The sequence below is a fragment of the Bubalus bubalis genome, chromosome 21, assembly GCF_019923935.1.
Source record: "Bubalus bubalis isolate 160015118507 breed Murrah chromosome 21, NDDB_SH_1, whole genome shotgun sequence".
NCBI lineage: Eukaryota > Metazoa > Chordata > Mammalia > Artiodactyla > Bovidae > Bubalus > Bubalus bubalis.
The window spans coordinates 17100258-17125086 of NC_059177.1; the positions used below are offsets into that span (position 1 = coordinate 17100258).

The window sequence follows — 24829 nt, forward strand, 5'->3', positions numbered from 1 at the left end:
TCCCCAACCAGGTATTGAACTTGGGTCTTCTGCATTGGAAGGTAGATTCTTACCCAATGGACCACCAGAGAAGTCCCACTTATTGCCTGATCTTAGTCATAAAATGGTGAAGGAAGATCAATCTGTATTCCTGGCCCCATTATGGGCAACACAACTCCACCAAGAGCACACTCTCCTGAATGTGGTTCCATCTTGCTCCCTTTAAGGATAGCTTCAGGAAAACTAAGCAAGGCAGTGTCACAGAATTGGACAAAGAACTTCTCAACTTATGATTATTATGGTTAAGAATTTTATTATCAAAATTATTACATCTCTTGTGAAAGTTCAAATGTTACAGCAAGGTGTAAACACTCCACTTGAGAAAGAAGTGATACTTCTTCCCTTCCAAGAGTCCCCCCCACCCCCCGCCCCACCCCCCCCAGAGGTCTGGTCTTGACAGCACCCTGCCCACACAGAGTGGCTGGGGTCTCTGCACGTGCCAGGCAGGGTGAGGGCCGCCTGCCCGCTGGCCTCTCCCCTTGGTTAATAGCCAAGGGGAGAATGCAAACCCCAGCCCAAATGGAGAGACATTTACATACGTTTTATATAATATACAAAGAAACCAGCATCCCAGGCAACATGATTTCCACTCCAACGCTCTCCCAGACTGATGGGTTTGTGGGGGAAACAACATAAAGGAAAGTATTCTGCTGACGTTTCAGCATTAAAAAAAAATCTCCCCTCATTTGAGCAAACACCTGATTTGAATTTTGAAAAAGTGAAATTTTGTAACAGTCACACACAAAGAGAGAAGACTGTGCATATGATAGTTGTAGGAGAGGGTAGAAAGAAAAGGGGATGCAAGAGGCTGAGGGAAAAAAGGAAAAAACAAATTGGAGGGAAGGAGGGAGACTCACAGTATTATCTTGTCCAAAAGAAAGAAGTAAGGTCCACTGCAGCACCAGGGATTACACCTGTCAGATATTTGCTACCCCTACCATGGTTATAACTGAATACAAAAATTAGATAAATAAAAACACGCCGGATATTACAGTAAACAAGTGAAAGAAATAAGCTGGCAACCGTATGGAATTTAAAAAGATTGTGTACCCCACCTGGCTGGCCCCAGGGCTCCTCCAGGGGTGTACAACAGGCACAATGCACTGATGGGGAGAAGCCAGTCTGCTCTCATCTCTCATCCAGAACAGCTGTCATTAGGTGTGTGGGTGGCTTTAAAACACTCTCATCTGGGCCACGCTCAAATAAGCATCTCCCAAAGAAACGTGGGACATGCCCACACACAATCACAGTCCTGTCGGTGCCATTCCACAATCAAAGCTTTCCACTCTTACCCTGCAGTCACGAGTGCATGCTCTCCAATCATGGAGGCGGTCCTACTCAGGGGATTGGCAACTCCTGATTAACTAGGAGTAGAAAAAATAAAATTCAAAGAACTCCCAAACTACTTGGGACCTTCCTAATCAAATGCATTGTCAATGGCTGGTAAGTAGCAATGCAATTGGCCCATCTCTCTTTTCTTTGCCTACTTACTTCATGGGTTACTGAGCTGTGAAACAGCTTGGGGAAGGGGAGTGGGTTGGTACCAGCTGGGGGCTCAGACAATTTACTACGATAATCTGCTTCTGAATAGTCAAGAACTGACCATGAGTACTTCTTCAGAGATCCAGGAACCCCTCAGAGCACACACCAAGCTTCACTATCCCTGCCTCTTGGTGTTTTTAAGACAAAGGTAAGGAATATTCTCAGTGAACACACCTTGGCCAGATACCTGCTTTTGGAATGGTTATTTTATATACCCACCTTTTTTCTTAAGTGCATAAAACCCTAACACTACTCAGATGGCTTGGGGCTTTGAGATTGGCTCTTTTCACTTTTTCCTTTGAAAACTTTTATCTTTTTTGGATTTAAAAAGATGTCCTCACTGCACAAGTGACTATGGGCTACAGGCAAGGATGGGAGATGGAGGCTTCAACACAACTCATTGCACTTAGAATTGTTACTAACCGAAAACACCATTTGCTTGTCAACAATGTACCCTTAACAGCAGGGAGAAACTTCTTTATAGTCTCTGCTTCAGACAAGATTTACATCTTTCTCCAAGGCCAGAGCCAGTCGTGACCACAAGTCTTGTTTCTTGTCGACCAGACCCAATCCTCTGGCACCTTGTACCCCCTTCCCCAGCAATATGCTCGGCCTAGGTTCCAGAGGCAGCTGGAAGGAAGCAGCTATGGGCTCATTCAAGTTCTGTTTGCCCAAATCCAGAAGCCCTAGGAAAGTCCTGTCTGAGTCTTGACCCCCGACCCCTGCAGTGGCTGGAGTCGGTACTGGTGCACACCCCCACTCCCTCGATGTGGGTAGTGCTGTGAATTGGAAACCGCAGATACCCTGGAGGCCTGGTAGGCAGCTGACTGCCCAGCACTGGGCAGACTGATAGTCCGGAAGTCTGATGACAATGACGACCTAGAGTTCTGAGGAAAGGAGGTGGAACTCAGAGTTCCTGTGCTGGACTGGGAAACCGAGTCTGAGGTCGGCGAGTCTGAGGGGCCCTGTGGGGTAGGGCTAGCAGCACTAGAAGGGCAGCTCCTCCTTGGAAGACTGCTGCCGGTGCTGTTTCCAGAATGTGGCTGGCTGCTATAATACCCTGGTGTCCCCGTAAATGGGGCCAACGAGTCTGTGGACACAGGGTGGGCGGGGCTGGAATAGGACGTGGAAGAGAGGGAGGATTCTGAAGAACCATGAGAAGGGGGGTTCCCAGGTCTCAGTGCAGTAGTTCGATAACTGTATCCCGGAGACTGGGTGGGATGTCCTCTAAAGGGGGAGGAACTCTGTTGAAGGAGGCTTTGTGATTCTGTCCGTGGACTATCACACTGCAGGAGCTAGAAAGAGTTGGGAGGAAAAGCATAAGGAAATGAAAAAGTCCCTATTTAAGCCTTTTAGGCTTGTGGATATTTAAAAGACCCTACTTCTTCTTCTTCTTCTTCATCTTCTTAAGCATTTGTTCTTTTTAGGATACCCAAGACAGTAAAATGGCTGTCTTTGGTCATTTCAATTTTCTGGCATGATTTATTACCTGAAGGTGAGCCGATGATGACTTATTTCCAAGGCTGCTGAAACTATATGCAAAGACGATATCTCAACTGCAAAGGATGACCAGGATCACAAAACATTTGGAACCCAGAACACATTCCTATGCCCAGAGATGAGCACTTTCTTGCCTCACCTGGTAGGTGTATCTGGAAGGGCTGTAAACGGCTGCTCCTTTAGAGAGTGCTGAGCTCAGTGTGTCTGGGCCTTCACCATCGGCAGGGTCTGGAAGGTAATACAAAATCAACTCATTTTCTAAAAATGAGTCAGAGAGAGCAATTATTCATTCAAGTCACCAATGCCAGCACCAACCCATGCTGCTCTCTGATAAATCAGGTGAGTGCAGCATGCCAGAAGGGCAAAATGAGTGGTTAATTATGGGCTGTTTTAAATGCCTGATCTGATTTCTGTCTCCTTCTTTCTCTTCATCCTTCATCAAGATGATTCCCAGGGCTTTGGAGAGATGAGTTACAGAAAGGTATCCTTTGGGAAAAAAGAGCAGACAGAGAGCAAGCAACGCTAGACCTTAAGAATGCTATAGCCCAAGAAAATGAAAGCAAGACTGAGCTGGAACTTTGCATGTAAGGGAGCCCAACCTCATTAAGAAATGGACTCACCTCAGCCTAGCATTTGGTGTGAACTGTGTGGAGCCTGGCTCATGTGTCCCTGAACCTGGCTGGCAGAAGAAGGCCATCGGCTCACCTGAGTCTTTCTCTGTGATGTTACTCTCCCATGTGGGAGAAGGCTCTCCTTTTTGGGCCACCCTCACACTGCTTCGGAGGACCTTGGGGATGCTCCCTCCTTCTCGGAGTCGTTCTACCGATGTGGGAACCATCCTGTGAAGGCAATAGGGTGTACACTTATGCCACAGGACTTGAGAGTTAAGAGTACGGAACAAACAAGGATCTGACAAACAGCTGTATGCTGTTTCTTAAAACATCCTCTTTTAAAACATTTTCTTCATGACCAATTTAAAACAAGGCATTTTCTCTGCCTCAAACTATGTCAGGCACCTAAGAATAAACACTTTAAGAAAAGAAAAAACAATCAAGGAAAAGGGGGATTTAAAGGTGTCTACTGCTTTCAACCTCCATCTTGAAATGCTATTTTTCTCTTCTGTGAAGTCATGTGACTGGCAGGTAGTAGTAATGTCTCACAGATTAATGAACATTACTCATTTGAGCCATGTCTCTTCTTTCCCAGACCTCATTTCTTCAGTTCAATATCCCTAAAATGCCTCATTCTTTATTTCACTCATTTGATACTTAGTACCTGCCATTATTATTATCTATTTATTTGTCGTCTCTATTAAACTAGACAAATCCTTGGAGACTGTGTCCCAACTCTCCATATATGCTAGCCATGTGGAACTGAGACACCTGATGTTAATTTCAGTGGAACTGAGCTCATCTCCTGACTTACCTTGCACATGAAATGAGAAAACAGAAGAGGCAGTGTAAGTGCCCAGTGAATAAAATAAGTCCTCTGTGTTCACAACTATATGCCGTCCAATACATTGTTCTGCAGGCTTGGTGGCAATTGTTTGCTTCTGTAAGTTCGGGGATTGTGACTGATACTATTAAATCAGCCAAATATGGTACATAGTACTGCTGGCTGGCTTTCTCAAATAAGTGTTTCCATATATCTTAGGTAAAGAGTCTAGACATTTATTTCCCTCCTGAATTTAATCATAAGAGCATCAAACTTAAACTTACCACCTACTGCTGATACTCTCTTGAGGTCTGCAGTGAGACGAAGTGCCTCTGGAATCTGATGGGCTTACCGCCTCCAGATGAGACATAGAGGAATGAGACGGGGAGAATTTTTTGTGAGGGGAAGATGGGGTTCGGGCTGAGGATCCCTGCACACCATGGGCACCAGTGTCAGAAAGTGAGTTACTGCCGCCTTGCCCAGCTCCTGCAGACTTGCTTTTGCTCTGTGTGGAGTCACCTCCCCCACCAGCAGAATTTTCCTTGGCTTCTTGTTTCCGTTTGCGGTACTCCAACAGGGATACCTAGGAAGGAAAAAAGAAACAGGACTCCAGCTAGACATCATTTGTGGATCACTAGCAATGGCACCCCACTCCAGCACTCTTGCCTGGAAAATCCCATAGATGGGGGAGCCTGGTGGGCTGCCATCTATGGGGTCGCACAGAGTTGGACATGACTGAAGCGACTTAGCAGCAGCAGCAGCAGCAGCAGCAGCAATGGGGCAAGAACATGGAACCCTAGGAAACCGCTAGCAGGCCAGGCAAACAAAGCAGGCACCAACAGGTGACTTTTTCCAGGTGTGAGAGAGACCTGAGCATGGCTACATATTTAAATCAGTGAGAAGCTGGTTTAAAAAGAGAATATGCCAGGAGATGACATTTTTGAAAAATGGCATTTACCAGTAGACCTCAACCTTTATTCTGCCTTCAGAAAAACCTGTGAGATCACAGTTCCATGTAACAGAAGTGTGCTATCACAGTTATTTGCAACAAAGGTAGCACCGAGAAAGGTGGGGGACTTCCCTGGTGGTCCAGTGGTTAAGACGCTGTGCTTCCAAGGCAGGGGCACAGGTTCGACTCCTGGATAGGGAACTAAGATACCAAATGCTGCGTGGCATGGCCAAAAACAAACAAAAATACATGAAAAGGGAAGCTGAAGAGCTGGGAGTTTGTGCAGTTTGAGAAAGTCTCTTCCTCAATCCCCAGAAATCCCTATAGTTGTGCCACTGAAACTTCTCCCCAACTTGCCATTCCTGTGCCTTATACTTTCCTGACTGCCACACTGAAAGCCCTCTTCCTTGCCCCACCTAGTACACCTCCTTTTGGCTGTTACAGCACACTGTGCTTACACAGGCTTTCGACCTAACACCGTGTCTTGTATACTTATAAACTGTTATGTTCTACAAGGGCAGAGAACAAATTTGTTTGGCTTTTTGTCTTTAATGTCCAGCACAGAACTTGCCTGATAGCAGGTGCTCAACAATATTTCTGAAATAACAGATCATGATTTCATTCATTTTTGCACATAATAAATGAAACCAGAAATCCAAAGACTTGTTACCATTTTTGTTCCTGCTAGTCAATACTGTTCATGCAAGAGTAATCTTTTTTTAAAAAATGTTTTATTTTATATTGGAGTATAGCTGATTTACAGTGCTGTGAGAGTCTCAGGTGCACAGCAGAGTGACTCAGCCATACATATACATGTATCCATTCTCCCCCAAACTCCCCTCCCATCCAGGCTGCCACATAACACTGAGCAGTGTTCCCTGTGCTATACAGTCTGACCTTGTTGGTTATCCCTGTTAAATATAGCAGCGCGGACATGTTGATCCCAACCTCTCTTAACTGTCCCCCTTCCCCTGCAGTGACCAGAAGTTTGTTCTCTAAATCTGTGAGTCTCATGCAATAGTATTCTAAACCTAATGCTAATTTTTTTTGTTGTTGTTGGGGGTGGGGGCAGGGTGGCCGTGCCTCCTAGCATGCAGGATCTTAGTTTCCCAACTGGGGACCCACCCCAAGCCCCCTGCAGTGGAAGCTCAATGTCTTAACCACTAGACTGCCAGGGAAGTGCCCCCAATGCTATTTTATTACAAATTATCTGCCAGTGTTTCCTCCTCCTTTTAATCACTTAGGGCTCTCAATTTTCTGTTCAAATATAAAATATAACAAAAATACAAAGTAAGACAATTTTGTGCATGCAGTTTCTATACACAATCATGGAAAGGAGTTAGTCTAAGAATTCTGGTAATGTATTTCATTGCAATGCAAAGATAAAAAGCCACCAGCCTCCATGTGAACAAGAATACCACAGACACTTGGCAGTTATGTGAGACTGTCATAGACAGAGGACATTTAAGCATCTCTAGATCTGACCAGTAAATGGAAGTTGATTGGACAGCTCAAATACTCCCGTCCATTCCCAAATAAACCTAGTTGAAAATCACTGACATAAAAAGCAAATTTTTGGCTTTGTAATTTCTAGAACAGGCATCACCTACAAGTCAAGCCCCAAACCAGATCTCTGTGACCTGGCCCTGCCCATCTCTGTTCTCCTGACTTCTCACCTGCTACCGCAATCATGTCACATTCCTGCTGCCCGCTCAATGGAGTGTCACAGTTATTCGTTCTGCTCTGTTCTGTAGCATCTTCATCCCCTCAATATGTTGACTGATTGATTACTTACTATTTGAGGTCAGCCAAATCAGTGACCTGTCACCTTTCACGCTATTCCTCGCAAACTTGGCTATGAACCTCTTGTCTGTCCTCAAGTACCCTCCACTATCCAACTTGGCCAGGTTTCCTCTATTAAGTTTTTCTTTTTTTCTCATCATTAATATAATTATCTAAGCTCAGTCTCACTTGCTATAAGCTCCATTAGGGCGAAATCGAAGCGGTGATACAGCATGGTGGCAGTAAGAGCATACCATCTGGAATCAGGCAGACCTGGGGAGTGTCCTAGCTCATCCATATACTATCTGTGTGACCATGGGCAAGTTATGCAACTGGTCTTAAATTCCATCATTTGCAAAATGGGAAATTACCCATCTTATAGGACTACTGTGAGGCTAAATCCATAAGAAGAGCCTAATGGTGCCCAGAACATGAAAAGTAGCATAAAAAAATGTAAAGTAGCATTATTTGTTTTCATTGCTTTATCCTTTGAATTGCCTAGCCAACTGTATGGCACATACATGAGAAGCATTTAAATTTGCTTAATATTTACAACACTCATCAAATTGTATTAATATATAGTCTTTCACTGAACACGCCAAGAGACTGTCTTATATCTTCATTTTCCTCACACTGAGAACAGTGCTGAAAACATAGTGGTAACTCAGTGACTACTTATTGAATTATTCAGTTAATGTTCTTCAAAAGGGTCTATAAAATGTGAAACACTTACCTTTTTCCTCTGTGGTGGGTTCTGGGGGACAGATGGGACTCCTTCACAAGTCCTTTCGCCACCAGGTGACATGGATCCACGAGAGAGGTCTTTCAGAAAACCATGTTCATATCTGCTGGGAAAGCCTTCTGCAGGGGAACAATAGCCCCCATCCAAATGTAAAGGCTTTCTATCCCCTACTAGGGGAGACCCTCGATACAATCCATCTGCTCGAGGCATAGCGTTCAATGGGGAGTAGGCATACATCAAGTTAAACTCTGTCCGAAATGTCTGGTCCGAGTTTCTCCCAAGAGTCTGATGTCCTTCTCCACTTCTGCTTGTAAAACCAGTCTCAGAGGTGGGTCCGACAGAGGGATGAGGAGACAGGTCAGAATGACCCGAGTTGATCAGGGAAGGTCTGTCAGCACAGCTGTTAGTGTTGGAGTCAAGGTAGCCTACTTTTGTCAAGTCCAGGTCTTTTCGGTGACAAAGCTGAAAGAATAAAAACCAACGGAGACATGGGGTAGGGGAGAAAGGAAAAAGTCAAAGGGCAGAAAAGAAGGGAAGTGAGGGGGCACAGGTGAATAAGGAAAGGTAAGAGGGACGAAAGTAGAATAGAGAAAGCCATTAACATCTGTAAAGGTCCCATGTAGCACCAGTGTACACATGCCAGATTACCAAAGAATCCTGGCCTTTCCCAAATTGATTTAAAGTCTTTGGATGAGAATACTGGGAAAGTCAGAATTAGATAATTGGCCAAATGTGACTATTTTGCCTGCTTAGCCTTTCATCCGGTTTGCTGAGTCACCTTGCACTACATTCAGGGACTGGCAGTATAATCAGGGATTTACCTGAGCCCCGTGGAGCCACAGAGGTGAGAATGGTGTCTTAAGATAACTGGCTTCTGGTGTTATTCATTTCTAAACTAATATTGATGGAAGGTGGAAGGAGGGGAAAAGGTGAAAGAAAGTAGAAAGTAGACGAAAAGTCAAGTCTTTAAGTTACTGGTTCAGGGAAGGAGAATGGTATTAGTTGAAGACATCAACCAACCAGTTCTTCACTCACTTCCACTATTAAGTATGCGTGTTTCTCATAAACTTTCTGGCCACTCAATTCTTTCTGCATCCTCTAATGTATGTCAACATACCAAAAGACCACTAATGTCCGTCACGGCAGAGTATCTGAAATGCTGAAACGTACCAAAAATAAACCCATCTACTTGGTCATCATTACCTTCTGACATCAAAGATTTTCTGCCACTATGTCCACTATAGCTAACTCTCTAGAAAGAATAGAATCAGAAACCCAGATAATACACCATTGTCAGCCTCCAAATTATTCTATCTTAGAATCTTTGGCAACTGAGGAGAGAGAGCTCTATGTTCCTTACAAAATAAGACTAAAAAAAACCACTCAGAAAACCTCTAGTACACTAGAATACAATCTTTTGTTTCACACTGATCTATAAAATCCTACCAATTCAGAATTTGGTCACCTGTCACTGAGTTTAGCACTAACATTTTACTGGAAGGGTGTGGGAATAAAAGTTCTATATTTCTTAAAGTTTATGAGCGACTGTAACTTTCTTTTCAAGAGGAGTAAGGCTCCATGTGGATTCATGGCGTTATCACTGCTACCTTTGTCGAAATCTTGTAACAAGTTAAGAAACTCTAGCACTAACATGTGAATTTAACATCTCCATAGCAGTAAGATTTGATATTCTAAGAGATACCATCTGTACAGCAACCATTTCCCCAACCACTGTAGAATGGACGCCTGAGTCACAGAAGCCATGGGCTATTTTAAGCTGAGAGTTATGACTCTGCCTTTCTAAAGAAGATGCTTAATCTATCAACCAAAGCTCAAAACATCCAGTTAAACAGAGCTGTCAGATAATTCTGGAATAAAGCATAAATCACTGCCTAACTTTTTCAATATAAGCTGCTCCTTCATCAAGCCCAAGATAATAAATATCAAAAGACAGCTCCTACCAACTGTTGATTTAAACTTCCTTATTTAACAAACACACTTTGTGAGACTTTAACAAGGTTCCCACATTTTCAGCTCCTTTAAACTTGACTTCTAGATTCTATTCTACTTTAAAAGAACTCTTCAGCCATACCCACCGCCCTCCCCTCAAAAACAACAAAAACGAACCCCACCACACACACACACCCCTACTTCATTTTCCTCCATCTACATTGAGAATTCTGAGTAACCACAGTCACACATGGGAAGTTTCATTCACCTTACAGTGACCAATCGGCCACCCTCCAGCCCATCACCCCATTCACTCAGATCCCCCAAGCCCTCCCCACACACGCAGGAACACACTCATGCCCACTCACTCACAGCCTCCAAGTGTGATTGAGATGGTGTGATAACTACCTCGGGTGACAGGGACTCGGGCCTATTCGCAGGGGAACTCTCAGGGGAGGATATGTTCTAGAGGAGGGAAAAGCATCTTGTTATTCATCTACTCAAAGAAGCAAAACAAAACAAACAAAAAATAAAGCAAAAGCAAGCATAGATGGTTAGCCACAAATTTGGGGGGGTGGGGTGGGGGTGGGGAAGGGAGAGGGATAAGAATGCACAAGGGAAATGTTTAAATGCAGAATCATCTCAATGGACAGAATGACTTGTTAAAATGCTTCCTGGTGTCTCTGAAAGCATTTAAGGATAAACTGGTTATGTTTCATGCTATAAGTAAACATCTCAAGCGGATAACAAAGAGTTAAATTGGTGAGATTTTATACTGTTACATTATGTCTTTTTATGTTAGATGAGATTTTAGTAACCTGTAGTATTTGTTATTGATAGGCATCCTATCACTCATCCCTCATGCTTCAGGGCACCTTTCCTCTTTACCCCACTCCCTCTTCTGAACGTCACATTTTCTCATTCTCTTGTGTGACTCAGGCCTGCCATATTTACCCAGGGGAATTGCTTAGCATGCAGGGGGCTGCCAGGGCTAGGGAGATGGTCAGTTCCTCTTGAATGACAGTTGCAGGAGTTATGACTGATGGATTCTCCAGCTCACAGGCTAGATGGTTCATAAGATAATCCACTGTACTTTGAGGAACAGAGAGAAAAGGATTAAAAAAAAAAAGGCGGATGTGTACCCTTGAAGCCTCTGGTCCTGAACAAGGGCTTATCCTTAGGGCTTTTTCCTGAAGCAGCACTCCTGAGTGAAATAGTAACTGGGCAGTGAGTTTGGATAGGAAGATATGGAGGGAAAAAGCAGGGAAAGCAGGATGGTGGTAGCTGTGACAAGGAAAGAGGAGGATTTCTAATGTTGTAGCCTCTAGATAGCTGTGGCCTGGGTGGCTGAACAATTCTGTGGCAGAGGAAATGAGGCTGCTTCAGCAGGGCTACTGGCTGTTAATAATTTCATTTGGTAGGGTGCTGTATGTGTGGGATGGATAGTGGGGTATGGCTCTCAAGGGAGGAAGGGAAAGGTTATTTCGGTGGAAAGAAGGGGTTCATTAAGCTTGCCCTCCCAATGCTGCTTTACTCTTTTTTTGATGCTTCCCTCTCATGATCTTGTTTTTTTATTACATGTCTTTTCAACTCATCCTCTTAGCATTTCTCACTTTTCTTCTGGAAGATTATTTTTCCTTTTAAAAATATTATTTCCCCAACAAACTGATCTTTACTTGTGCCATCTCTCTGCTATTTGTGTGTCACAGTCTTAGGTGAAAATAAGGCTCCCTACTTCCCCATACTAGAATATAGGAAAGTGTATGGCAATTAAAATGGTGATAAAGATGGCCAGGATGATGAAATCTGGTTTTTTTTGAATTGATGAAACAGGCCAAATTTTCTTAGTTAAATCATGAGACTAAAATAGTGAAAACATGCACTCAACTTTTTGAAGGGATGAGTTATTTACTATACTATAATATTTTCTTTCTTTCCTGGTGTTCTAACATTATGCTTAGACTATGCATCACTAAAATGATCTCTGATTTAAAAAACAAAAAACAAAAAACAAAAAACACCTTACATTTGCATAGTGTTTCACAGTTATCCAAAACGCTACAAGGGGTAGGGTATGCACTGAGTGCTAAACCTGTCTGTTCTAGAAGGCAACTCCCCTTCTAATTTCACCTTTAATTATAATATAATAAAGTATGAAATTCTATTCCTATAATCTACTGCCCGACAGGGAGAATGTCCTCTCATGAAATTTTACCATCAAACTTCAGCTGCTAAATGAAAAATCAACTGCAATTAGATCCAAGTAAACTTAGTAAGGGCCCATATCAGATGTTTTGCTATCTGGCTTAAAAGAATGTCACAGGGAATTTGGTAAAAGATAACTTCCCTAGAAATCAAATATGACCAGGAAGGTTTTTTATCCCCCCTCTCAGAAAAAGGTTTGCTCCAAAAGTAGTTTAGGCATAGAATATAGCTTCCTCTTATTTTCAAGGTTGCTAGTTACTTTTCTGAGTTAGCTATTTAAAGGTTCAGGTCTTTTTAATTCCCGTCCTCTTTTAAAAACTGAATAGTTAGGATGACACTGATTAGAACATTCACCTTTATCAAACAAGACATCTGGAGAAGTGCAAGCTGTGTCTAGTCATCAAAACAAATTTTTCTGAGAAGGAACAGTGTCTGTTTAATTAGAAGTCAAAGCAACATGCAATAGATTTTTTTTTTTAAATGCACTCACATGGATTCTATTCAATAAACCTACTATCACTCAAACTTGAACACTAACGCAATTCAGAATTAACTTTTTGAAACAGGTGACCAGAGAGTGAGCAATAAATCTGGTTTCTATAAATGCATGTTGCTAGCCTCTTTCTACTTCTCATTTCTAACACATTATTACAAGAAGGGAAAGTAACCTGGAAGTGAAAATCCTAACTTGCCATAAACCATACCTCAATGCTTTCTAAATCTGTTTACTGAGGCCACAAAGAGAATGCAAAATAACAAAGACACTTCACTGATTTAAAGGCCAAGAAATGGAGGCACAACCAATCACTATAATCTGCACTCTCAGGCTGGTGTCATTTTAATGGTTACTAGGAAGCTAGAGGCCAATTTTAACCAAGGCACACAGTAAAGATAAAGATGAAGGTCTAACAAGACTACCACCTAAAGGTATGGAGGTTGATGAACTGCATGCAAAAGATGGATGAGTATCACCTGTGGGAGTGCTCTTCCTATTTGGGGAAGTACAGAGACTGCCAAGATGAGAGGCTACCAGGTAATAGGTCACAATGACCCTGAGGTTTCCCATTCTGTTGCTAAGGTGGGCAAAGAACATGGTAAAGAAACATTTGGAATGGTATTATATTTGAAATGAGGAGGTGCAAATGATGATTTTCATATTCAGAACTCCCAACAACCAAAACCAAATCACCTCAAATTGCAGAGGAGTATTGCAGCGACTAGCAGTAGTAAGAGATGTGACTGGTGAGAACATGAGGCTGTATCCATTTCGACACTCCTCTTCTGGGTGAGATGGGCCAGGTGTGGTCAGCTGGGGGCTCTTTGAGCCTGGATTGGGAGGGGGTGGTGTGACTGGAGAAAGAGGCCGCAGTAACTTGGTGACATTCTGCTCCATCAGATAGCGAGACTTCCATTTCTTTAATGGGCTCAACAAGTCTGTGAAGTACAAAGCTTGGATGAGAGGTTTGAAATTACAGCCTAAAGGGATACTTGTAGTGAAGCCATTAATCTCTAGCCCACAATGGCTCGCAACTCCACTTTTGCCTCATCCCACTGTTATCTCCTGCAATCAAACCAAAAGCCCAAAGGTTCTTTAACTGCCACACTTAAAAGTGATTCTCAAAACTCTCTAACCTCCCAAAAACTCATCAGATGAATCTGACACTTTAAATAACTAATCCCTGGAGCTAATTTAATCTCTTGTAGTGGAAAACATAAATTTATATTTTTCACATTCTAAAAAAACCCGAAAATCTATGTCTCTGTTAAAATTACTCTCTGTTCAATTGTTGGTTCACCAACTCAGTTTCAAGCTTTTATCTATTTTTCCATTCTTTAGAAGCTCTTTACATAATATTTCTGCTTCAGCAGGAGGGAGTTACACATGATTACCTGATCCTTACTGAGTACTTAGTTTTAGAGTGCTTCAAAGTGTGAAATCATTTCTATATAAACCTCATTTTCAAAAACTAGGCTGGTACTTTTTCTGATTGGAATATCCTACTTCCTCTGGTGGACTTCTTAGTTCCACTTTGAAAGAAAGTTAACATGCTTTACATTTTAGTGACTACTCAGGGCAATACACCTATCTCACTTTCTCAAAGGAAAAATCTATTTTTATTTGTTTAATCTATTTATTTGTCTAGTACCTCTTACATGGAAACCACTGAACTAGGTATGTGGGGGAAAATGGTTATCATACACTTTTAAAAATATATTCTATTTTAAAAGGGTTTATGAAAGCATAAGAAAAAGAAAACATACATAAAACATGTTTAATATAAATTTAAGAACCTCAACGGAGGTGGTCATACTGCTATGCATAAGGAGAAATAAAATTATGCTTTTAAGGGCTTATTACATACCAGGCGTTATTCTATGTGCTTCATGTGAATTAGCAGGTTTAATTTGAATAACTCTATAAATCTAGTACTAGTATTATCATTCCTATTTTAAAGAGGGAGTAGGCAGTCTGGTTCCCATCTACATTCTTAATCATTAGGTTAAATGATTAGGTTTCCTCCCAAGCCGTTGAGGAAAAGTTTTGGGACAGCAGCAGGGCTATGCTTCAGAACAATTCCCCTGGTAGCAATGGTCAGCATGAGAATGAACACTGGGAAACTATCTGGAGTTAATGGAGTGTTACACAGAGAGTTATGAAGCACTAAACTAGAGCAGTAGAGGGTGAAACAGAAGAAATAAAAGCAAAAAATACTGGAGTTACATATTTTTCCTTTCAGATATCGAAAAAATTAAAAATTTTCCTAGATTAGAAGTATATTTGTAATTTCCTTCTGTTCCAGATACTATGTTTTTCTTTTCTCCTTTTGAAAAGTGCCTAGGTATAAACAAAACAAACGTGTGATTCATAACTTACATTTAGGTTTATATATTTCAAGAGTCTTCAACAGCGAAATCTTTTAAAAAGACCACTATACTGCTAGGTCCAACACTGTAACTACTAAAAGCAATTATATAAGTTATAAAGTTCATTGCAGAAAAGTTATGAAGTTCAGATGAACTCTCCCATCTCCAAATCAACTTACAGGTTACTCATTTAAAATATATCTTTTGAGTATTTATTATAATATATTAAACGAAAGAGACCTAGCACTCGTCCTTATGAAGTTTACAGGCCAGTGGTAATGTGCCTACTTTTTTCTATGAACAATACTATATTTATAAAATTTTCTTTTAAAGTTGCATTTTTCTTCTTTTTGCCATACACAGCTATCAAATCTCCTGGTTAAATTTATCTTTTATTGTTTTGTACCTTTACTTACGTAATTCCCAAGATATATAAACAAACATCCACATATTGAAACTCATACTTAACTTGAAATCATATTCACAAATTAATGCACTGCTAATGTCCTGGGGTATTTTCATCTCAATCTCTTTCTTGACATGGCTTTACTGATTCTTTGTCTAAATCACATTGAATAAATCACCTGCTATCTTCACTCATAATAAAAATCTTTCCATTACAATTAAAAAAATGTTAACAATTATATTTTAATTTTATTAAGTCTTTTTTGGCTATACAAAGTTTATATTTATATTTATTTAGTCAAATGTATCAACTACTTCCTTTATTTTCTGCCTCAGACATGTCTTTGTCACCCCACCCCAAGACTATAAAAATGACCTATTTCCCCATTATCTCCATATTTAATTTTCAAATTTAACTCAGAATGTTCTAACCTTTTCACAGGGCAAATGGCTAGCATATTCTTCCAAATTATTTTGTAATTATAGAATAATCATATTTCTATACTGATTTGAAATATGACATTTATCCTATTAGATACTGAGTTTAGTTCTGAACGTTATTCTGTACACTTTTAGTAAAACTGTTTGGACAATTCCAGTTATTCTATTCTAGCTCTCCAAATTATTTTGCCTATTCTAGCATACTTTTCCGGAGAAGGCAATGGCACCCCACTCCAGTACTCTTGCCTGGAAAATCCCATGGACAGGGGAGCCTGGTGGGCTGTAGTTCATGGGGTCGCTAAGAGTCGGACACGACTGAGCGACTTCCCTTTCACTTTTCACTTTTATGCATTGGAGAAGGAAATGGCAATCCACTCCAGTGTTCTTGCCTAGAGAATCCCAAGGATGGTGGAGACTGGTGGGCTGCAGTCTCTGGATCGCACCGAGTCGAACACAACTGAAGCGACTTAGCAGCAGCAGCATACTTTTCATGTCAATGAACTGTAGAAATCATTTGTCAACTATGCTGATACTTCCCCTTCCCAAGGCTGACTGGGGCTGTATTAAATTCATGAGTAATCTGTGGAGAATTCTCACTGAGCACTGTGGCATGATTTTTTGTCTACTTATACCTTCATTCATATTCCTCTTCATCATCATCATTAATATTTTGGCAGCTTATGGGGTTGAACCCAGGCTCTCGACAATGAGAGTGTGGAGTCCTAACCACTGGACCGCCAGAGAATCCCTTATATTATACTTCTTCATTACAGAGTTGCCACCTTTCTTTTTTTTTTTTTGCCACATTTCTAAATTAGGTTTATTCTCCAGTGTTCTCTATTTTCCATTACTACTGTGAATTAGATGTATTTCTCCTTATATATTAGTTAAATGTGATTGCTAACATGTAAGAAAATCTTTCAGTATGTTACATATTTTTGTATCTAGCTACCCTATTGACCTCTACCAGTTTTTCGGTTAATTCTTTTGGCTTTTCTAAGTAGGTAAGCATATTATTTGTATACAATGATAACCTATACATCCTCTTTACCAAAACTTTTACCTCATTGTTTTTTAGGTTTTTTTTTTGATAATCAGTTTGGACAACAATTCTAAATGTTGTTAAATAAGAATGGTAATACTGGGATAATCTGATAACCCATTTAAAAGGTTTAATCTATTTTTCAACATGAAGTATACTTGGCAACTGTGTTCAGATAGATGTAAAATAAGAAAGTCATTCAGTATGTTATTTATCATTAAAATCACATTTACTACGCTATTACTCCCTCCTCCTCCATTTGGTTGGCTAATAAATTATTATATGAATAAAATTTCAAGTATTGAACCTCCTTTACATTCCACGGAAAATTTTTATTTGGTCATAATAGTATTTTTACAGATTCAAGATTCAGATGACTGAAATCTAATTCAAAAGTAGTACTGTACTGTTTTTAAGAGGTTAATTTGATAAAATAAATCAACAGTAAAAATTTTAATGCTACTGTATAAGTATTTCATCAAAAGTATAGGCAATAGAAGGTAAACTACAAATTCTACCATTTCTTTATTCATTGAAACCCAGGTCACTTTTATTCTGTATTATTGGCAATTATTAATCATTTCATGACTAAGACTGTGTGAAAGTCCACAGTTTACTTCTACTTTTAGTCCACACCTACTTCTGTACAATAAGTAGCTAGAAAAATTACAACTAAGTTTTTAAAAATGCATATGATAAATCTCAAATTTCTAGTAGAGATATTACTTCCCTGTCATTTTTGCAAATCCTCTCTCCCATTATCTTTGTCCTCTATCAGTTCAGAGCGCTAAAGACATAGAAACTTTAATTAAAAAAAGAAAACAGTGCTCGCTTTGGCATCACATGTACTAAAATTGGAACGATACAGAGATTAGCATGGCCCATGCGCAAGGATGACACGCAAATTCGTAAAGTGTTCCATATTTTTGCAACTCCTACAGCTCAACTCCAGAAAAATAAATGACCCAATCAAAAAATGGGCCAAAGAACTAAATAGACATTTCTCCAAAGAAGACATACAGATGGCTAACAAACACATGAAAAGATGCTCAACATCACTCATTATCAGAGAAATGCAAATCAAAACCACTATGAGGTACGATTTCACATCAGTCAGAATGGCTGCGATCCAAAAGTCTACAAGCAATAAATGCTGGAGAGGCTGTGGAGAAAAAGGAACCCTCTTCCACTGTTGGTGGGAATGCAAACTAGTACACCACTATGGAGAACAGTGTGGAGATTCCTTAAAAACTGGAAAGAGAACTGCCTTATGATCCAGCAATCCCACTGCTGGGCATACACACTGAGGAAACCAGAAGGGAAAGAGACACGTGTACCCCAATGTTCATCGCAGCACTGTTTATAATAGCCAGGACATGGAAGCAACCTAGATGCCCATCAGCAGATGAATGGATAAGAAAGCTATGGTACATATACACAATGGAGTATTACTCAACCATTAAAAAGAATACATTTGAATCAGTTCTAATGAGGTGGATGAAACTGGAGCCTATTATACAGAGTGAAGTAAGCCAGAAAGAAAAACACCAATACAGTATACTAATGCATATATATGGAATTTAGAAAGATGGTAACAATAACCCTGTATACGAGACAGCAAAAGAGACACTGATGTATAGAACAGTCTTAGGGACTCTGTGGGAGAGGGAGAGGGTGGAAAGATTTGGGAGAATGGCATTGAAACATGTATAATATCATGTATGAAACGAGTTGCCAGTCCAGGTTCGATGCACGATACTGGATGCTTGGGGCTGGTGCACTGGGACGACCCAGAGGGATGGTGTGGGGAGGGAGGAGGGAGGAGGGTTCAGGATGGGGAACACATGTATACCTGTGGCAGATTCATTTCGATATTTGGCAAAACTAATACAATTATGTAAAGTTTAAAAATAAAATAAAATTAAAAAAATAAAAATAAATCTACATCTAGACACCAAAAAAAAAAGAAAAGAAAAAGAAAACAAAGCCAAACAGTGAATGTACACAGAATTTACTCTGGCAAAGATTTAATTCTTTCCCATCTCCCATGTAAGTAAAAATTATAATTTACAGAATCTTTCACTTACATAAAGCCTGTTTCTGGCTATTCTGTTCCATATATATATCCATTATTGAATCTGTACTAATCTAATTACCAACTTGCAGCGTTACATTAGAAGCTAGTTTTATACTGCTAGGTACTTCTTCGTCATTACTTTTTCAATTTTTCTTAGTTACTTTCATCTTTATTTTTTATGATAAACTTCCAGGATCATTTAATCATATCCCAAACAAACTAGCTTGATGGAAACTGTATGAAGACAAGAAAAAAAAAAAACCCACTCATTATATTTCCTCTTTCCATTAAGGAATATGGAAATTCCCTCTATTTCCTCAAGACTTAAAAAATATTCCTCAGATTTGCTTTGTTCTACATGTCTCCACCATTATTCGTAGGTCGTTTCTTCATTTTGTTGAGCTCAGCAATGCAAATTTTTCTTCATTTATTTTCTTGGTACATAAATGCTATTAATTTTTATATATCCAGCAGTTTATCTTTTCCAATTATTTAGACTCCTAGGTATATATCCACATCATTTACAAATAATGAACATTATACTCGCCCTTGCCTGCAGAGTCAATACTGTTTATTTCTACACAACTTTAGCTTTAAGGAACTTAATGTACCCTAGTATATGATTAATTTCTGTAAATTTTCCATAAATGTTCAACAAGAAATCTGTGTATAATAATGACAATACTAATTCCTATTGAGGGTATGATACTGCACTTTATGTACATTAATCTCATATTAGCTCTACAAGGCAGATATTACTATACCCGTTTCACAGATGAGCCTCAGAGATATTTTATAACCTGCTTGAGTTAGTAAAGGGTGTGTGTGTGTTAGTTGCTCAGTCACGTCCAACTCTACGACCCCACGGACTGTAGCCCACTAGGCTTCTCTGTCCATGGGATTCTCCAGGCAAGAATACTGGAGTGGATCGCCGTTCCCTTTTCCAGAGGATCTTCCCGACTCAGGGATAGAACCCTGGTCTCCTGCACTGCAGGCAGTTCTTCACCATCTGAGCTACAGAGAAGTCAGCACTAGTAAAGGGTAGAGATGATCTTTAAATTCAGGTCTGTTGGATTCTATCCACTGTATCAATCTGTCTCCCTTTCTTGACTAATATCTCCTTGGTCTTTTTGAGATGAGAAAAACAAAATAAAAAAACCCCAAAACCAAAGAAAGCAAAGCAACAAATAAAAATAACTCCTCAGGATTTACACTAGTAGCAATATACCAAGATGCTCATTTGAGTACTGCTTGGTTTCAATTAAATATTTTCCAGTTTATGTTGTTGCTTAAGGGCAAGGTGTATCCTTTGAATCTTTCTTGATGCTAGAGATGAGAGAACTTTAATAAAGGTTGGTGACTAACAGTCTTAACTCCATTCCAACTAGGGCACATAATAATGAAGGCACTTTCCTTATGAATCTTTGCCAGTCAAGACATGGAATTGCTAATACAGCCTTCCTTTCCCAATCTCAAATACAAACATACACAACACACAGACTACACATACATATGTATGTGTTCTAGACAGCAGATTCCAATTGTTATGGTCTCACTGTACTGTAAAAGCTGCCAAAAAATGGATAAAATTGACGAAAATCTGTTATATTAACCTGGTTCGAGTAAATCTTCCTAATTACTGGTGAAGAGAATAGAGTATTTTAAATATAAGGTATCATTTATCTTCTAGATGTTGTACACTGGGATTTTATTATATTGAGGTTATATATGTGATAACTTATAAGGTATAATCCAGTCTAGGGATAGAAAAATAAACTAAATCAATAACTTGAAAAAAACCTATTTTTAACAGCCTATTTTTTCCAAATATAATCTTACACCAAGTTTTAGTATAAATCAGATATTACTAGTACAAATCTCTTTATTTAATTCAAGTTTATATTTACTTAGGCAATGAACAAGAGATTTCTATGAAAATTTGAAATATTACTATGTTAGATACAGACTTGCATGACTTTTAGCACTGTATTTATTTTGGTATTTTGTTTTGATTGCATAATATTCACAAAATTGATTTAGAGATAAAGAAACAGAAACCACACAGAACTTTTCAATTAAAATACTACTGGCCAAGAGAAACTTGGTAATAGACTCTCCCCAAATAAGTTGGTATCAAGTTCATGCACCTGTGCTTTCAATTGCAATCAAGACCCCTGCAAGAGTTACAGCAAAACCAATGGACCAGATGACTTTTCATGACCCTCCAGTTTAAAAATTCATATGAGGACTTTAAATTGGATTCAAGGTCATGTCTTTTAAAAAATTTACACTAATTGTGCAAGTTCTTTTGAAAACAACCAATTCATAATAATTTCTCATTTACTTTACTCACCCCGTGCCCCTTCAACAAGTCCCACCCCACTCAATCACCTACAATTTTGATTCTTTCCTGAATAGTGCCCCACATCTTTTCTTATTTCCCCTCTTATAAATACAGATACAGAGCTCCTAAACTTACTACTTTAAATATATCTAACCTTTTTAAAAACCATTTCTGCTGTTATCTGTACACTGTCTAGTTCCTTCTTTGCCGTCCTGGGAATACTGATCCCTGACTTGAGATCTCTCTCTTCCTCTGTAAAGACAGATGTAAAGTAACTATTTAGAGAACAATGCTATTTTTTTTTGTATCATACTTTTTAAAGTATTCAGTGAAATTTTTAATGTAGACCCAAAGTAATCATTGCTTATGTATTCAGAAAGGTTTGCCATACGTACCTGCATTGTCTTTGCAGATACTAGAAGAATTACTGTTCTCATTACTTTGGTATAGGTGCTGAGTTCTAGTCTCTTGGGGTACAGATGATGTTTGGGTCATCCCTTCTTCCAAGGCTTGCTTTATCCATCGCTATAATGGGAAAAGAACCAGGGAATTATCAACAATCATTTAAAACTATTTGGCTCACCTATTTATTTTAAAAGCATCAACTGGGTCACTAAATATCAACTGGTGACAGATATTAATACAACACATTCATTCAGGTCCACAGTCAAAAATATTTTTTGTCTTGTGTTTCAGCATTTTAGGATATTGCCCCATCAATTCCTTCTATGGAGCATAACTGAGAAAGCCTGGATTACACATAATGAAGTCCCACTTAAAAAAAAAAAAAAAACAATAAAAATGATTACTATTTAACTCTTCATACTGCTTAGAATGGAATAAATGGGAAAAGAGAAGGAAGAAATCTTAGCGTTTATATAAGAGACTCCGATCACATAGAATAAAGCTAGCACATAAATAAGTGTGTAAAAAGAAGATAGATCTCTTAAGAGTTGTCTGTCCTGTGCTGGGGATATCTGAAGAAATAATAGAAAAGTTTCACAGGAAAACTCTGGATGAGAATAAATAGCTCTTTACTAGAAGTGCCAAAATGCTTCCAAAAAGACTACTCTCAATATCCTGTGAGTTTTCCCTCCTTGTTAAGTAGTTTGGTTAAATTATGCATGAATAATGCAAATCATTACCAGAATCCTTCTGCAGAAATCAAGAAGGGAAAAAAGTCAGAAAGAGCTCTCTAATCAGTCACATTTTTTTGGTAATGAATACTGGAACCTAAAATGATGGAAACAAACTTTGTTCAGAAAGGAAGCCTACAGAGATAAGGATAGTAAGATTATGCAACCTATGGAAGAGAGAAAATTTCTTACCTGTAATTATGTTCTCTTAAGATACACTCACACAGTTGTAGGTTGCTCACCACTCTGTGGCTCTCCTGCCCTGACACAAGACAGATCGAATTTTGATAAACATCAATTTCTGAGTCAGACCATATCCCAAATAGGAAGAGTAAAGGTGATTGTAACTTACACCTTTAGAGAACCAATATTACAGGTAAGTAAATATTCTCTTTACCAAAGACAGCAATTCTAATAGGAACTTAGGAAATAATGTGAGGAAGCCAAGAAAACATTTGCATCATGTAAATGGCATTGTGGTCTGCCAAATAAAAGCAAAAGTATAAATATGAAGAGATAGAGAGTGAATATCTAAAAAAGAGAGGTAACATCAACTGAATCACATCATATTAGGATTTGATCAAGTCTCTGAAGCCAAAATAAGACCAAGAATGAACTTACTCTCCCACATACAGAATACTGACGTGAAGACGAACTGTCAGAACTATAATTCCCTACGTAGAGGAGACCTCAGAGGTCACCTTGTCCAAAGCATTTCTTGTATAGATGGGAAAAATTAGGCTCAGGAGACCAAAAATGAGTGAAAATTCTTTGTTATATAGATACCTTACTACAAGTTTTTCTTATCAGAGCAGATGACAAGACTCATGTGGGGTCACTGTGCTTTTCTCCAAGGTAAGTTAATTTCATGTATTTCCAGTGTCAAATAGGTGCACCCATAAAAGAATTCTCTGCATCTGATGACTACAAAACGGGAAATAAAAACCAGGACAGGGGCATTCTAAGGAATAAGATGCTGCTCTGGTTAGCTTATGGTCGAACACAGCAACTTGATCAACTCTTTCCTCCTGGCCCTACTGTATGTCTACACAGTATTTTAGGGCCCATAATGAAGGAACACCAACAGTTATTTGTATCTAACAAGTTCGAATCACTCATATGGATAATAAATTAACTTTAGACCCTTCTCCCCAAGTTCTAGCTACAGTTATTAAGGTCAAAAGAACATTTCTTCCTTCTCTGGAACTCTGTATTGAAGAGATTTTTAGGAAGTTCAGAGATGGGCAATAGAAATGTTTTAAAGAGTATCATTATGATGGGGAAAGGGAAAGAATTAATTTGGGTTTGAGAGTCCAAAGACCTGGATTGAAACTTGGCTGCACGTCTTCCTAGATGCTTAACTTCGGGCAAGTTACTTTCACTTCTGAGCCGAAGCTTTTGGATCTGTAAATTGAACCCAATGATCCCAAGCTCACAGGGTTATCATGAATGCTAAGTGAGACAGTGCATGTGAAGAAAGCTTGTAGCACAGTACTGGGCACACACTGTTCAGTGAGAACTAGCTCAAATGAATTTCAGGCTATGTACAGAGTATATGGATTAATATTACTCCAGTGCACACAATAAAATATCAATGCAAAGCACAGTGTTTCATTTTCAGTCTAAATGGGAGACCGAATGCCCCACACATATTATGCCTACAAGGTGAGTTCAGAGATTTAGAGAGAACAAGGAGAGATAATACTGAAAGGCTTGTTAGCCACTCATAAATGCTTCCATTTCAAAATAACAAGTAAAATTCAACAAGACACACTATAACATGCTAGTTAGGAGCTGTGAATTGATTTAACTTAGCAACTACAGACACATCATAAAACATTCTGCCAAATACTCTAAAAATTTGGATGCAAATATACACATGCAACTTTATACTCTTAAACTTATGAAGGCTTTATACCTCCTCTAATCAGATATGATCGAGTAAGCCTACTAGGAATACATGCTGTTTTAACTAATCCCATGGAAGACGGTTGTTCTCATCTATCTGTTTAACTATATTCTTTTCTGAGTGATTTTTAGAAATGTATTACAATTTTATTATGGAAATCTTAGGTTCTGCACCATGAGAGTATTTTCTAACCAGTCTAAAAAAATCTCCATCTAGGATAAACCTGAGTTCGAATTTCTACATAGGACCCAATTTCATTAATTTTGTCCCATAAAAAGTTATATTCTTGTTTTGCAATATAATCTTGATACATTAACAGCAAATATTAAACTTGTGATTTAAACAATTTTCAAAGACTCAACTTAAGTAAGATACTTGGCTACGTGTCAACATACATAGCCTGAACTCTTCTTAAATAAAGACTAATATGACACAAATAGATAAAAGTGAGCAGAGCCTGTATAAAA

The 24829-nt window shown here is 39.2% G+C and overlaps 1 protein-coding gene and 1 non-coding gene across 14 annotated transcripts in view; one reads left to right on the forward strand and one right to left on the reverse strand.

The window, feature by feature from the left end:
• Positions 1–275: 275 nt before the first annotated feature.
• SETD5 (SET domain containing 5) overlaps positions 276–24829 on the reverse strand; it is an 80724-nt gene continuing 56170 nt past the window's right edge. For 9 of the 13 annotated variants that reach the window (XM_044933487.2, XM_044933484.2, XM_044933483.2 and 6 more), the window contains 8 exons: positions 21713–21842; positions 13333–13577; positions 10347–10403; positions 7980–8450; positions 4800–5098; positions 3787–3920; positions 3221–3309; positions 276–2876 (listed from right to left, as the gene is read on the reverse strand). In XM_044933487.2, coding sequence (XP_044789422.1) covers positions 2268–2876; positions 3221–3309; positions 3787–3920; positions 4800–5098; positions 7980–8450; positions 10347–10403; positions 13333–13577; positions 21713–21842 — 2034 coding nt within the window. In that variant the 3' untranslated portion in view covers positions 276–2267. Of the gene's footprint in view, positions 2877–3070; positions 3310–3786; positions 3921–4799; positions 5099–7979; positions 8451–10346; positions 10404–13332; positions 13578–21712; positions 21843–24829 lie in introns of all 13 variants that reach the window. The other 4 variants (XM_044933490.2, XM_044933488.2, XM_025272476.3 and 1 more) reach the window with 2 other exon arrangements.
• LOC112581298 lies at positions 17721–17824 on the forward strand. The gene has a single exon (XR_003105833.1). It is a non-coding gene; the product is annotated as a U6 spliceosomal RNA (small nuclear RNA).